Here is a 16,447-nt window from a genome sequence, read left to right as displayed (position 1 = left end):
AAACTTAACTCGAGTGGCTATCGTTACTCTCCAACTAAAATACCTTTTCCCTATTCTGAACGGCAGCTCCAGCTCCCATTCATTTTTAACCCCCACATCCTGACGATGGACATCGTTCATTCATTTTTTTTTCCTTGTTTTGCAAACTTCGTGGCTCACATTCTCACTTACTTTCCACGTTTATTATGGCTACCCAGTGTACTCTTTATAACCTGTAGGTATTATTGAGCTTGAAGGAGAGAAAGAGAAGATGTCTCTAGAGAGCAGTAGCGGGGATAAGAGATGGGGTCTCCAAGGAATGACAGCCCTTGTCACCGGTGGAACCAAAGGGCTCGGGTAATTAGAGCTCCTTCATCTCCTTTCCACCTTCACCTTGCCTGATGTTTATTTTAGTTCCACTGTCTTAGTTTCATACAGAAGCCTGAACCTGTTAATTTTATTGGAAGATGATACACTGTTCATAAATCCTTACATTGTTTCTCTACATTAAGGTGACCAAATTTCTTACGTTTGCAAATAAGTTCGGAAATAGACTAAAACTTTAACTCTCTCTATCTTTACTCTTTTTTTTCTTCATTCTTTTCCTTTTTGAGATCTAGATTTAATGATATTCTGGTCCCTTATTTTATAAAATGCTTGTCGATCCGTTAGTATCTCCCTCCAATTTCCTTATAAATGCTTGTTAGAGTTAAAATTGGTAGCTTAAGAATTATATTTGCCTCTTGCTGATTGGTTAAGATTTTGGACAAGTTGATTGTTTACCGTTGGCTACGAAGAGACCAACACTATATATCCGAAATTCAAATAATAGTTTAGAGCTCGAAAAACCTTAGTTTTTTATCGTTCAATGCACGCTGCATCAAGAATTAAAGTCGTTAATGCCAAAGACTGTTTGCTGATGCATTTTGATCAGTTGTGCTATTGTGGAAGAGTTAGCAGCGCTAGGGGCAATTGTTCATACATGTGCGAGGAACCAAGACCAGCTCAATGAACGCGTAAGGGAATGGAAGGAGAAGGGTTTCAAAGTTACTGGTTCAGTCTGTGATGTATCCTCTAATGCTGAAAGAGAGAAGCTGATGAAGGAGGTTTCCTCTCTGTTTGATGGGAAGCTTAATATCCTTGTAAGTGAAATTTCACTCTGTGTCTTTCTTATTGCTTAACACATTCACAGTACTTGAAGAAGGGCTTGGTAATATCAAGGACAGTGAAAATGAGAACAGTTACTGTTGTTATTGTCGTTGTTACCCATTCTAAGAGCCCGTTTGGCTTAGCGTTTGCGGCAGCGTTTTTATTGAAACAGTAGTAATATATTGTTTGGTTACAGAACGAGCCGCAACTTTTATGTATGGGTCCCACCTTTAGCTGCGTTTGAACCTTAGTTTTGATGAAGCAGAAACTGCATGCTTTTTACAATCCTACGTTTTTTATTTATTGCAAATAAAAAATCATTCTCCTCTTCCTTGACAAGTGCTTCGGGAAACACTTGAAACTTGGATCAATTTTCTCATATAGCAACAAGTTAACTTGCTCTCTTGAAAGTTGTTGGGAAGACCTATCAGAAGCAAAAATTGAGCTCGAATCATCATTTGCCATTTTAAAGCTAGGAATGTTGTCCTGAAGCATATCAGCCACGTCCTTGAATCGTCTAAGTTAAAGCAAAGATCTTGCTTTGGCTTTGAGTTCTGGGTGTATTTTTGTCCAGATGAGAAAACCACGAGGGTTGTTGGAGAGCAATGGAGGTTGTGGCAGTGGTCTATGGTTGTTTGGATCTAGGTTCTTTCGATTGGGTTGGTGTGTGTTGGGTCGATGAGGGATGCTGAGCTGACCGTTGGTTAGGGGAATCTAATGGGTTGATGGTTTGAAACAGAGATGCAGATGGGTTTTGAGTGACTGGATGAGATGGGTTTTCGGGTCTGTGTGAGGAAGACATAAGGCTGGCTATATGGTGGTTTGATGGTTGGGTTGGTTCACTATGGGCGTGTTGGTAGTGGAAGATGTGAGAGGCTACTGGGTTTGTGAGGGAGAGGGCTGATTCGTGGAGGTAAATAGGTGAGGGCTAGTATTGGTGAGGGGGTTAGTTAATGGCAGTGTTGGTTTTGGTTCCAGTGGAGGTTCTGTCAAGAGAGGGACACAGTGGAAGGGGGAGATGGCAGTGAAGAGAGACGCCGGGTGTAGTGGTTGATTTTAGCTTTAGGTAGGGAGTGCAAGTTTAATGAAAAAATAAAAAATTATTAAATGTCGTGGTGCGACTCAATGACCACATTATATTTATTAATTTGTTGTACGGTCAAGAAAAGAAAAGATGAAAATTATAATTTTTATCGGATGAATTTTATATACAATAAAATTATAAATAATTTAATAAAATAATAAAAAATATTTTATATAAAGTATTGTTTATTTTATAATGTAATAATAGTAGTTAAATATACAATATTTTAATTAAAAACTATTAATATTAATGTATATTTTTTTTAGTTATTTTATAACCTCAATTTGAAAAGTATTCTTAACCAAACACATTAAACTACTTTTTCTTCAACCTCAATTTTAACCACAGTTTTAACCAAACATCTATTTTTTCAAACCAACTCAACTAAAAGTACTTTTTATAAAACAACTTTTTTCAAATCACAACCACAACAGCTACCACAATACCAAACACACTCTAAAACCTCACATAAACCAAAAAAACAAAAAATAAAAATAAAAATAAAAATAAAGAAAATAAAAAAATATGTATTGGAAGAAAATAATATATATATATATAAATGCATATAACTTGATTTTGCACAAATAAGTAGTGTTCTATAAATTTTAATCAATAGCCTTTTAAACTCTTCCAAATCTCCAGGTAAACAATGCTGGGACAAACATATATAAAGCGACCTTAGATTACACAGCTGAGGATTTCACATCTCTCATGAACACAAACCTTCAATCTGCTTTCCATTTGTCCCAACTTGCACATCCCCTTTTGAAAGCTTCAGGGGCTGGAAAGATTGTCTTCATGTCTTCCATTATTAGTGTGGTATCTATGAACCCTCAGTATCCTTTGTATTCAGCTTCTAAAGGTACTTAACTACTTCTCTAGACCTGTTTTCTCATTTTAATTTTCCTTCTGTTTCTATTGCGAAAGCTTGTTCTCTTAGGACCTGTCATGACATGTATACTGCAGGTGCAATGAACCAACTTACAAGGAATTTGGCGTGCGAATGGGCTAAGGACAATATAAGGGTTAACGCAGTTGCACCCTGGTTCGTCCGAACTCCACTCACAGCACATGTACAGCATTCTACAAACTCACGAGTTCTCTAATTAACGTTTGATCTCCTTTCTACATGTTTTTCCCATTCAATTCTCATTGCACAAGTCCAACAAACATAGGTGGATTGTTCTGAACTAACGCGAGACGCTCAGTTCTGCAATATGATTATCTTATCGAACATTTTTATTGCTTCAGTTCTGCAATAATCAGTCTTAGGAGCTAGGTGAATTAGATTAATTAACGTCAGCAACACATTTGTTATTATCAAGCTAGTTTTTCTGTGATCATGAGTTATCTAATGCTTTTCCTTAACCATTCAGAGTCTGGATGATGAGAGCATTGCGAAGGAGGTTTTCAATCGAACCCCCATGAGACGCGTTGGGGAACCAGGGGAGGTCTCTTCTGTTGTCGCATTTCTATGCTTGCCTGCACCAGGTTTCTTAACAGGACAAGTCATATGCGTTGATGGAGGGATGTCAGTGAATGGCTTTTCCATGGGTTGAAAATGAGCTGCTCTGAGGCGTGAATTCATCTACTTGTTGGATTGAATAAGGCAGTCTTATTGCCCTTTGATGATGTTGTGAACTGTCCTGTCAAATCTTATCATTTGATGATGTTGTGAACTGTCCTGTCAAATAAGAGGATTGTCTCAGCCTTGGAGCTAATTTAATATTATTTATTTGGGTGTTTTCCATGGTCAATAAACTATTTTTTCAATTAATATTTGCTTATTTTCAAAGAATATGAGAAGGTTATATGCGGTGGTGGATACAGCAGCAGGGAGTGTGCGGTGAAAATTATGTTTTTAAAAAATTTTAATTTTTTTTAAATAAAAAAAATTATATTTTCATATTTTTTTAATACGTTAATATTATAAATAATTTTAAAAAAATAAAAAAAATATTTTCAAATATTTTTAAACAAAAAATACTTTAAACCATTATTATTATTATTATTATTATTTCAATCAAATACTTATCCTAATGGATCATTCGACTCAGCTGAATCGAAATCATACAATAGTTTTAAGTATTTGCTTATTTTTACTTTTTGGAGCTCTCTTAAATAATTTTAAAACTCAAATTGGTTAGATTACCTTTCTGTTATCACTTAAAGTTACAGTATTTAGATTACCTGCTTTGAATTTTGATCGTTATTATCCTTCTTAGACTATTAACTTTGTGAGGTAAAAAATATCTTTCAAAATTCTTATTCAAAATTATATCATCCAAAGTCAGAATTTCTTCATTTGCATTTAAAAGTTTACTTTGCATTAAACCATAACACCTAATTTACTCCAAACATAAAGCCAAGAATTTAAGTGGCTGTTTGGTAACATGGCTGTGAGTAAAACATGGCTGCGGGTGAGGTTCACCCGTAACCACACATAATATTGTTTGGTAAGAAAAAAAAATTACTTTCCACTTGTAGGATCAACTAAAATTCAGTATGAGATCGCAAATTTAGTTGCTTCTCGTGAGGCAGGAAGCTGTACAGTGGAGCCATGTTCCACTGTATAGTGCGAAAAATTCACCTGCACTGTTCACTACATTTAAATCAGTTTTTTTTCCTTCAAAAAACCAGTGCGAGTGAATTAATTCACTGGCACTGTTCACATGAAAATTTTTTTTTTTTTCTGAAAAACCAATGCAATTAAGTGATTTCACTTGCAATATTCACGTGAACGTGAACAAATTTTTTTTTTGTTTTTTTAAAAAATTAATTTAAGGTGAATTAAATTTACTCGTACTGTAATCTCAATTTTATTCTTAATAATATTTTACCTAATTTTATTGCACGCTTAAAAAATCATGAAAACTGTAGTTCTTGTCGAATGAATTTTGTATGTAATAAAATTGTAAATTTTTTTTTAAAAAATTCAGTTTTATTCGAAAAACTAGTATTTAATAACACCACATAAATTAGAAGAATATCGCATGATGACGTAACATTTGTGGAATTCGACCGCAATTTCAATTATATTCTTGCTGGGTCCAACCCAATTAAAACAAATTCAGTTTTTTTTTTAAATTTTAATTGTGTTTTATTCAAAAAATTAAAAGGAGATCGCTTGATGACATAACAAAAAATTCAGTTTTTGTTGTTGCGTGCTTAAGAAACCATGAAAAATATAGTCATTGTTGGATAGATTTTGTATATGATGACATTGCATATAGTTTAATGGAATAATAAAAAATATTTGATATCAATATCATTTATTTCATGATGTAATAATAGTAGTTAAATTTATAATATTTAAATTAAAAATATTTTTTAATTATTTTATAACTTCAATTTGAAAAATATTTTTTTAACCAAATATATTAAACTACCTTTTGTTCAACCTTAATTTCAACCACAGTTTTAACCAAATATATATTTTTCCAAATCAACCTCAACTAAAAGTACTTTTTATAAAATAATTTTTTTAAAACCACAACCACAACAACAACTGCAATACAACCAAACATATATTTTTCCAAATCAACCTCAACTAAAAGTATATTTTATAAAATAATTTTTTTAAAAGCACAACCACAATAACAACCGTAATATCAAACACACTCAAATAATTAATTATAAAGAATTGGCTTGGTGGTTAACGAGGAATATTTCTTTCCTCGACTTCATGAACTCAAACCTTGGGCCAATATCCAAAGAAATTATTAAGTTTTTCTAAACTTACTATATTAATATGGAGGTTATATTATTAAAATCATCTGGAATAGGAGTTAATTTTGATTTACATGCAAGCTGTTCTAATAATATATTTATTGTAGAAAATAATTCGAATGCTTCAAATTATCTACTCTACTTTAGCATCACAATTACAATCTTAAAGATCATGCTAGGATTTTTTATAATCACATTTGTAAAGATTATATATACTAGAATTAAATACTATCTCTCGAATAAGGATTAAATAGCATATATATAGTTTAAAATTTAAATTCCATATAAATATTAGATAGTAATAGAAAATCATTTTAGAAATCTCACTCAATCATTAAGTTTTTAAGTTAAAATGACTTTTTTATTTAATCAATATAATATTGTCCATTAGCTCATTCATTTCTTAATTTTGACCTCCAAATGCAAAATGAAAAATCATAATGTTGAGATATTTAATATTTTATCTAATTTTTTTATGTTGAATCTTAATGCAGCCAGAAAAGTAAAAAATTCAATTGCTTAATTTATAGTTTTTAAAAATCAACTTTTTTAGTTAAAATATTTTTTTTATTTTATCATTTTATATTAAATTGATTCAATATTAAATTTGATAGATTATCTTGATAAATAATCTAAAATACTTTATAATTTTATTTTATTTTGTATTTTTAAATTGTGGGTTCAATAAAAAAAAATTCAAACGAGGTACATGCCTCATTAATCTTCATTAATAAATCATAAAGAGAGCTCAGAGACAACTCGGAAGTTCTACTAAAAGATAAAAAAAGGTTGAAATCCTCTAACTGATGATGTGAAATCGGTAATCATAAAGAAATGAGGATAATCCTTGATCGGCTATCCATGTTTGAATGATTAAACTTGAGTTAACTTAAAGAAATTAAATTAAATCACACCAAATCATGCAGCCGACAAACGCTAAGCATAATTAATTATTCGCCACCCTGATGAACGATCTACATTTCTATTATTTTTTTTCTCATGCATCTTATAACTCAATATATATGACTGGCCACCACGCCGACCACCCACCATTACTCCACCTGTTTTTGTTCTCGAAATGTTATTTCCAGCTTTTCTCCAGACATCCTGGGCTGGCTAGTTTTTGAGTTTGGAACAAGATTCTTTTTTCAGACATTATAAAACTTAGCCAGGTCGGTCGAATCTTTAATTTGGTTTAGGAAAAACAAGGAAGATTTGAAATCTTCATTGGAGTTAAAACTATATATTAGATTAAGACTTGTGATGCGTGAGAAGTCATGTTTAATATCAATCAGATCTGGCATTTGGTTAGTTTAAAGGAAATTGATATTAAAATTTGATGGAATTAAGGACTAAGATTCAAATCTTAATTTTTAATGTAAGAACAAGGTGCGAGCACTGTCAGCACATCTTTTTAGTTTCAAGAAAATCTTTGCTCGTGGACAAAAAAAATTAACCAGCACATACATTTATTCAGATAAATCTAGAATTATATATATATATGCTCATATAAATGTTAAAAATCCTATCAAGAAAACTTGAAAACTAGCTTTATAATTTTTCAAATTTATATGGAGTTTAGAATACATATTTTAGAGATTTTTTTTTTACTGTTTTTCTTCACAAGTTTTTCAATTTCTTTCAAATTAAAAAAAAATTACATGAACAATACAATTTTCTTTCTTATATACAAGCAATTTTGAAGGCTTCTAAATGCAAATGAAGAAAAAAATAATTATAATGATAATAGCATGGGAAGTCTAAAAAGGTTAAATTTTAGAGAGTTATGAAGAAATTCTAGCTTTGGATGAGATTATCTTAGAAAATTTGTTTGAAAGATTTCTTACCTCGCAAAATTAATATTCTAACTTAGTTATTTTGAAATAATATTTTTAATATGTTTGGCCATGTATGTTTTTTATTTTATACACCTAGTTTTATATGTTTATTTATTTATGTTATTTTTTATTGATTTTAATAAATAAGATTAGTGGAAACAAATGAGTAAATATTTTATTTTGTAAGATCTAAATTCATCTTTTAATTTTTTTTAATTACTGTTAATAATTTTTTTTATTTGCATAGATAATTATTGAATGTTAAATGAAATTTTTAATTTATATTTTAAAAAAATTTATATAAAAAACATATCAAAATAACTTACATATCCAAGTTTTTATTTGAAAAAAAACATAGCTCGGGTAAAATAACTAATCTCGTATAAATGCTGTAAAATTTAAATTGCAGTAGTGGAGTGAAATGAGCCCACTAATTTTAAAGTTGGATCCAACCTTCCCATATTCTTTGAAAATAAACAATTATTAATTGAAATGATAGTTTATTGATCATTGAAAACACCCAAATAAATAATATTAAATTGGCTACAAGTCATTATTGAGAGGCTGAAAAAATCCTATGACAGTTCACAACATCATCAAAAGATAAGATTTGAAATGATAGTTTATAATCATGATGTATTTCTGTTGGGAAAACTCGGGACAACTAACCGGATCAATTAAGCGGAATACATTCACAATTCACAAGTCCCAATCCTTTTTCCCTCTTTGTGCAGTAAAAAACAGATTCAAACAATGATCAAATATAATGCAAATAATCACACAAATTAACACCAAGATTTTTACGTGGAAAACCCGATGCGGGAAAAACCACGGGACCGGAGTCCACCTAAAAACTTCCACTATCACAAATAATGGGTTCACAACTGTTCTTCCTCAGATTTAACTAAGGGATACAACATATATATCATCAAGAACTACTTATTCTCGGATTACAACAAGATTAAAGGAGAATTATTTGAGAAAAACTCACAAAACTGACAGCCCTGTTTTCTGTCAAAACGGCCAGCTTCCACACCACCAATCTTCGATCCAACCGTCCAGAATGAAGAGGAATGTGTCTAGAAGCTGCTGTCAAAATCTCAGCCCGATCCAACGGTGAACGAGCTGGAAATCGAAGAAAGAACACAGGCTGCTCTGCTGCCTCTTCTTCTCTTTTCTCTTGTTTTTCTCCCGTTTTTGCTACTGCCATCTACAGTGGCAGCTCCTATATTAATTCAAAGAGACAGCCTTGCCTTGCTGTCTCTTACTAATTAATGTGAGGAATTCGCCATACTGGCGATCAACATGTAAGCTTCAATTTAGGAGGCTCTGATAAGCCTGCTTCCCTTCTGCAAAACTCAAACTTCTCTCTCGGTAGAGGTTTGGTCATCATATCTGACACGTTGTCATCAGTATGGATCTTCTCAACAACAAATGACTTCATCTCCATAGCATCTCGAATCCATTGATATCTAACCTCAATGTGCTTTGACCGAGAGTGAAAAGTAGGATGCTTACTGAGATGGATTGCACTTTGACTATCACAGTGCAACACAAAGTTCTCTTGAACTAGGCCAAGTTCATGTAAGAACTTCTTCATCCATAACAACTCTTTGCCCCCTTCAGTAAGAGCAATATATTCAGCCTCTGTAGTAGATAATGCCACACATTTTTGCAACCTTGATTGCCATGAGACTGCTCCCCCTGCAAACTTCATCAAGTATCCTGATGTGGACTTTCTAGAATCAACATCACCAGCCATATCTGCATCAGTGTATCCATCCAACACAGGTTTATCATTACCAAAACATAAGCTGAAACTAGAAGTACCTTTGAGATACCTGAGTATCCATTTCACTGCTGACCAGTGTTCTTTACCAGGATTGGAGAGGAACCGACTAACCACACCAACTGCATGAGCTATATCCGGCCTTGTGCAAACCATGACATACATCAAGCTACCAACTGCGGATGCATAGGGAACCTTTTCCATTTCATCTTTTTCTTCATCACTTGAAGGACACTGCTTAGAACTTAATTTAAAGTGGCTTGCAAGTGGAGAACAAACCGGTTTGGAGTTGCTCATGTTGAATCTCTCAAGTACCTTTTGGACATATCTCTCTTGAGATAGCCAAAGTTTCTCCTTCTTCCTGTCACGTGTGATCTTCATGCCAAGAATCTGTTTTGCCGGTCCTAAGTCTTTCATTGCAAAAGACTTGCTTAACTCTTCCTTCAACATCTGAATCTTCTTAGCATTATGGCCAACAATCAACATATCATCCACATACAACAGGAGAATAATAAAGTTTCCATCTGGAAACCTTTTCATAAATACACAATGATCAGAAGTGGTCCTGTCATAACCATGATCCACCATGAAAGAATCAAACTTCTTGTACCATTGTCTTGGAGCTTGCTTTAACCCATATAGGCTCTTTTTCAACTTGCAAACTAACTGCTCTTTACCTTTTGCTTCAAACCCTTCAGGCTGTTCTATGTAGATTTCCTCATCTAAATCACCATGGAGAAAGGCAGTTTTCACATCAAGTTGCTCAACTTCAAGGTTCAAACTAGCAGCTAAGCCAAGCACAACTCGGATTGAAGACATCTTGACCACTGGTGAAAAGATTTCTTCAAAATCAATACCCTTCTTCTGACCGAAACCTTTCACAACCAATCTTGCCTTGTACCTTGGCTGTGAGCAATGTTCATCAATCTTCAACCTGAACACCCATTTGTTCTTGAGTGCTCTCTTACCTTTAAGAAGCTTCACTAAATCAAATGTATGATTTTCATGCAAGGATTTCATCTCTTCTTGCATTGCTTTCAACCACTCACTTTTCTTCTCATGTGACATAGCTTCATCAAAGCATTCTGGCTCTCCCCCGTCAGTAACCAGCACATACTCATGAGGAGAGTATTTGGTGGAAGGTTGGCGAGGTCTAGTTGACCTCCTCAATTGTGGCTCATCTGGAGCTTCCTGCATAACCTGTTCAGGAATAACATCAATATCATCATTAGCTGATTCAGGATCACCAACTAATGGCTCATTAAGAAAACCACCATTTTCATCATTTTGCAAGTCTCCCCCATGATTAGCAGGCATCAAAGATAACTGTAGAGTAGGTGCTGGATTTGAATTAGATGGAATAAAAGTAGTAGACTCTGTTTTCTCCTTCAGTTCAAAGTCTTCAATGGTTTGATCTTCAAAGAAGATAACATCTCTGCTTCTCACAATTTTCTTCTCCTTTGGATCCCATAACCTATAACCAAACTCATCATCTTCAGAGCCCAAGAAAATACACTGCTTTGTCTTGCTATCAAGCTTAGACCTTTCATCCCTTGGAACATGTACAAATGCTCTACATCCAAACACTCTCAAGTGTGCATAAGAAACATCCTTTCCTTTCCAAACTCTATCCGGAACATCAAACTCAAGAGGAACTGATGGAGAAAGGTTGATCATGGCAACTGCAGTCTTCATTGCCTCACCCCAAAAGGACTTAGGCAGCTTTGCATGAGAGAGCATACATCTAATTCTTTCAACAATTGTTCTATTCATTCTCTCAGCCACTCCATTCTGTTGTGGAGTCTTAAGAACTGTCTTCTCTAACTTGATGCCATGTTCCCTGCAGTACTTCTCAAAAGGACCCCTGTATTCACCACCATTGTCTGCTCGAACACATTTCAGCTTTAAACCAGTTTCTCGTTCAACTCTAGCATGAAAATCCTTAAAGACATCAAGCACCTGATCTTTGGATTTCAAACAAGTGGCCCAAATCTTCCTGAAGTGATCATCAATAAAACTAACAAAGTACAATGCACCTCCAAGAGACTTATCAATCATTGAGCAAACATCAGTATGAACTAAATCAAGAACATGTGACCTTCTATGTGAAGGTGATCTTTGAAATGCAACTCTATGTTGTTTACCAACTAAACAATGAGTACATGTGTTTAAGTTCATACCTTTTAAAGGAAGGTAATTCTTCTTGGCAAGGATTCCAAGGCCTTTCTCACTTAAATGTCCAAGCCGCTTATGCCATAAATCAGTAGAGCAATCTTCAATTGCATTTACCTCCCCTTTGATCACCTTGGCTTGTGACATGTAGAGACCCATCTTCTTCCCTTTAGCAACAATTAGGGAATTTTTGGAGAGCTTCCATTTACCATCTCCAAAGTAACTGTGATAGCCTTCTTCATCAAGAGTACCAGTAGAGATCAAATGTAGGCGCATATCAGGCACATGCCTAACATCTTTGAGTAGCAACTTGCACCCAGTATTGGTTTCCAACCAAATATCTCCAATGCCCACAACACTAGCCATCCCTTGATTTCCCATCCTAACTTGACCAAAGTCACCAGCAGTGTAGGATGTGTAAAAATCACGTCGGGGTGTAACATGGTAAGAAGCTGCTGAATCTGCAACCCAGGTGGTATCTTGACATGCAAGATTAACACAGCCATCATCACACACAATGGCAACATCACCATCAGATACAACTGCAGCTGTACCATTCTCTTCATTCTTGTCTTCATCTCTACCCTTTTTTATCTCTTTTATACTTTCTGCAATCTTTTTGCATATGCCCAGGCTTGTCACAATAATAACACTTAAAACCCTTCCTTGACTGAGATCTTCCTCTTGGCTTCCATTTGCCTTTTCTATTGCTAGATTCTCCATCTTGCTTGCCGTGAGAGAACCTGCTTTGACTTCTCCCTCGACTTTCTATAACAAGTGCATGAGACTCGGAAGTGCTTGTCCCTTTCCTCCTCTTCTCTTCATTGAGGATACAATCTTTCACTGTTTTCAAAGTGAGCTTTCCATTCGGAGTAGAATTGCTAAGTGACACTACCAAAGTCTCCCAACTATCCGGCAATGAACTCAATAGGATTAATGCTTGCATTTCATCGACTAACTCAAGGTTCATCAATGACAGCTGATTCAAGAACCCTTGGAATACATTTATATGCACTGAAGCATCTTCACCATCTCTATACTTCAAATTCACAAGGTCTCTAATTACAAAAACCTTGTTTTGTGCACTCTCCTTGGCAAATGTTTCTTCCAACATCTTCCACACTGTATAGCAGTCATGTTCTTGAGAAATATGATTAATGGACTTAGAAGACACCCATTTTCTAACATTAGCGGTAGCCTTTCTATTTAGTTCATTCCATTTTGCATCATCCATGTCATCAGGCTTTATTCCTTTACATTCAATCGGCAAAGCCAAATCATTGCAATATAAGTGATCCTCCATCATTGTTTTCCACAGAAAATAATTTGAGGAAGTGAGCTTTATCATGCCCGAATCTTCCTTTTCCATTTTAACTGCACAAGAACTCAATCTACAAAACCAAATGCTCTGATACCACTTTGTTGGGAAAACTCGGGACAACTAACCGGATCAATTAAGCGGAATACATTCACAATTCACAAGTCCCAATCCTTTTTCCCTCTTTGTGCAGTAAAAAACAGATTCAAACAATGATCAAATATAATGCAAATAATCACACAAATTAACACCAAGATTTTTACGTGGAAAACCCGATGCGGGAAAAACCACGGGACCGGAGTCCACCTAAAAACTTCCACTATCACAAATAATGGATTCACAACTGTTCTTCCTCAGATTTAACTAAGGGATACAACATATATATCATCAAGAACTACTTATTCTCGGATTACAACAAGATTAAAGGAGAATTATTTGAGAAAAACTCACAAAACTGACAGCCCTGTTTTCTGTCAAAACGGCCAGCTTCCACACCACCAATATTCGATCCAACCGTCCAGAATGAAGAGGAATGTGTCTAGAAGCTGCTGTCAAAATCTCAGCCCGATCCAACGGTGAACGAGCTGGAAATCGAAGAAAGAACACAGGCTGCTCTGCTGCCTCTTCTTCTCTTTTCTCTTGTTTTTCTCTCGTTTTTGCTACTGCCATCTACAGTGGCAGCTCCTATATTAATTCAAAGAGACAGCCTTGCCTTGCTGTCTCTTACTAATTAATGTGGTGGTCCCACCATCACATGGTGCGGAACCACACACAACAATTTCTAAGTGTAAGAATTCAACTTCATTATAAACAAATGAATACATTTTTCAATTTTACTTTGAAAAAAAAATAGTTTTCTTAATTAGTGAACAGACCCTAAAATTTCTTACCACTTCTTATTTTATTCTAGCAAGTTTTAGTATTTATAGCTTACATGCATTGAACTTGAAGATTAGATCAGAGAAGATATCCAAACCAGAAAGCAATAGCATGGAGAAGAGATGGTCTCTCCAAGGAATGACGGCTCTTGTCACTGGTGGAACCAAAGGGATTGGGTAATCATCTCTAATTTTCCTTCTCCTCTTGAACACCTTGCTTCCTTTAGTTCTAGCTCACAGTCATCGCTAGCTTATATATTCCTGATTCTGGGCTCCATTATATAGACATTTATCAGCTTACCATTGGAATCAGTCATAACAGCAACACTTGTTAATTTGCTAATGCATTATGAACAGTTATGCTGTTGTGGATGAGTTGGCAGCGCTAGGGGCAATCGTGCATACATGTGCGAGGAACCAAGACCAGCTCAATGAACGCATCCGTGAATGGAATGAGAAGGGTTTTAAAGTTACTGGTTCAGTCTGTGATGTATCCTCTGATGCTGAAAGAGAGAAGCTGATGGAGGAGGTTTCCTCTCGCTTTGATGGTAAACTTAATATCCTTGTGAGTAAAATCCAACTCTGTTTCTTTCTTGTTTCCCAACACATTCACAGTACTTGAAGAAGGGCTAGTAATATTATGAGGGAAGTTCTACAGGGCCTTCGGTATAAAACAGTTGGCATTTTTTATGGGAAAAGAGAACCGCGATTGATAACTGTTCCAATGATCCTAAGAAAGTTTCAAGGAAAGTGAAAATGAAAACAGTTATTAATATAACTTAATTAAGAAGCCTTAATTGTTGTAGCATAAATGCATATAACTTGATTTTGCACAAATAAGTAGTGTTCTATAAATTTTAATCAACAGCCTTTTAAACTCTTCCAAATCTCCAGGTAAACAATGCTGGGACAAACATATATAAAGCGACCTTAGATTACACAGCTGAGGATTTCACATCTCTCATGAACACAAACCTTCAATCTGCTTTCCATTTGTCCCAACTTGCACATCCCCTTTTGAAAGCTTCAGGGGCTGGAAAGATTGTCTTCATGTCTTCCATTTGTAGTGTGGTATCTGTAAACACTCAGTATCCTTTGTATTCAGCTTCTAAAGGTACTTAACTACTTCTCTAGACCTGTTTTCTCATTTTAATTTTCCTTCTGTTTCTATTGCGAAAGCTTGTTCTCTTAGGACCTGTCATGACATGTATACTGCAGGTGCAATGAACCAACTTACAAGGAATTTGGCGTGCGAATGGGCTAAGGACAATATAAGGGTTAACGCAGTTGCACCCTGGTTCATCCGAACTCCACTCACAGCACCTGTACACCATTCTACAAACTCACGAGTTCTCTAATTAACGTTTGATCTCCTTTCTACATGTTTTTCCCATTCAATTCTCATTGCACAAGTCCACCAAACATAGGTGGATTGTTCTGAACTAACGCGAGACGCTCAGTTCTGCAACATGATTATCTTATCGAACATTTTTATTGCTTCAGTTCTGCAATAATCAGTCTTAGGAGCTAGGTGAATTAGATTAATTAACGGCAGCAACACATTTGTTATTACCAAGCTAGTGTTTCTGTGATCATGAGTTATCTAATGCTTTTCCTTAACCATTCAGAGTCTGGATGATGAGAGCATTGCGAAGGAGGTTTTCAATCGAACCCCCATGAGACGCGTTGGGGAACCAGGGGAGGTCTCTTCTGTTGTCGCATTTCTATGCTTGCCTGCACCAGGTTTCTTAACAGGACAAGTCATATGCGTTGATGGAGGGATGTCAGTGAATGGCTTTTCCATGGGTTGAAAATCAGCTGCTCTGAGGCGTGAATTCATCTACTTGTAGGATTGAATAAGGCTGTCTTATTGCCCTTTGATGATGTTGTGAACTGTCCTGTCAAATCTTATCATTTGATGATGTTGTGAACTGTCCTGTCAAATAAGAGGATTGTCTCAGCCTTGGAGCTAATTTAATATTATTTATTTGGGTGTTTTCCATGGTCAATAAACTATTTTTTCAATTAATATTTGCTTATTTTCAAAGAATATGAGAAGGTTATATGCGGTGGTGGATACAGCAGCAGGGAGTGTGCGGTGAAAATTATGTCTTTAAAAAATTTTAATTTTTTTTAAATAAAAAAAATTATATTTTCATATTTTTTTTAATACGTTAATATTATAAATAATTTTTAAAAAATATTTTTAAATATTTCTAAACAAAAAGTACTTTAAATCATTATTATTATTATAATTTCAATCAAATACTTATCCTAATGGATCATGCGACTCAGCTGAATCGAAATCATACAATAGTTATAAGTATTTGCTTATTTTTACCTTTTGGAGCTCTCTTAAGTAATTTTAAAACTCAAATTGGTTAGATTACCTTTCTTTTATCACTTAAAGTTACAGTATTTAGATTACCTGCTTTGAATTTTGATCGTTATTATCCTTCTTAGACTATTAACTTTGTGAGGTAAAAAATATCTTTCAAAATTCTTATTCCA

At 34.7% G+C, this 16,447-nt stretch overlaps 2 protein-coding genes across 4 annotated transcripts; both read left to right on the top strand.

Annotated features, from left to right (window-relative positions):
- Positions 1 to 117: 117 nt before the first annotated feature.
- On the top strand, positions 118 to 3,989 carry LOC133669152 (tropinone reductase homolog At2g29290-like). Of its 2 annotated transcripts, none has more exons than XM_062089188.1 (5): positions 118 to 336; positions 914 to 1,121; positions 2,855 to 3,074; positions 3,179 to 3,285; positions 3,589 to 3,989. In XM_062089188.1, the coding sequence occupies exons 1-5, from the start codon at positions 251 to 253 to the stop codon at positions 3,769 to 3,771; spliced, it is 804 nt and encodes a 267-aa protein (XP_061945172.1). In that variant the 5' UTR covers positions 118 to 250; the 3' UTR covers positions 3,772 to 3,989. The 2 variants fall into 2 exon arrangements, with proteins under 2 accessions (XP_061945172.1, XP_061945173.1); XM_062089189.1 differs by having other exon boundaries at positions 119 to 336; positions 3,179 to 3,257; positions 3,589 to 3,774.
- A 9,935-nt stretch (positions 3,990 to 13,924) lies between these two features.
- Positions 13,925 to 15,965, top strand: LOC133669430 (tropinone reductase homolog At2g29290-like). Of its 2 annotated transcripts, none has more exons than XM_062089558.1 (5): positions 13,925 to 14,113; positions 14,294 to 14,501; positions 14,831 to 15,050; positions 15,155 to 15,261; positions 15,565 to 15,965. In XM_062089558.1, the coding sequence occupies exons 1-5, from the start codon at positions 14,049 to 14,051 to the stop codon at positions 15,745 to 15,747; spliced, it is 783 nt and encodes a 260-aa protein (XP_061945542.1). In that variant the 5' UTR covers positions 13,925 to 14,048; the 3' UTR covers positions 15,748 to 15,965. The 2 variants fall into 2 exon arrangements, with proteins under 2 accessions (XP_061945542.1, XP_061945541.1); XM_062089557.1 differs by having other exon boundaries at positions 13,942 to 14,113; positions 15,155 to 15,233; positions 15,565 to 15,705.
- The last annotated feature ends 482 nt before the right edge of the window (positions 15,966 to 16,447 follow it).

This window comes from Populus nigra, chromosome 12 (genome assembly GCF_951802175.1).
Source record: "Populus nigra chromosome 12, ddPopNigr1.1, whole genome shotgun sequence".
Taxonomy (NCBI): domain Eukaryota; kingdom Viridiplantae; phylum Streptophyta; class Magnoliopsida; order Malpighiales; family Salicaceae; genus Populus; species Populus nigra.
The sequence above is the reverse complement of the archived record's forward strand: the minus strand, read 5'-3'. Positions and strand labels throughout refer to the sequence as shown.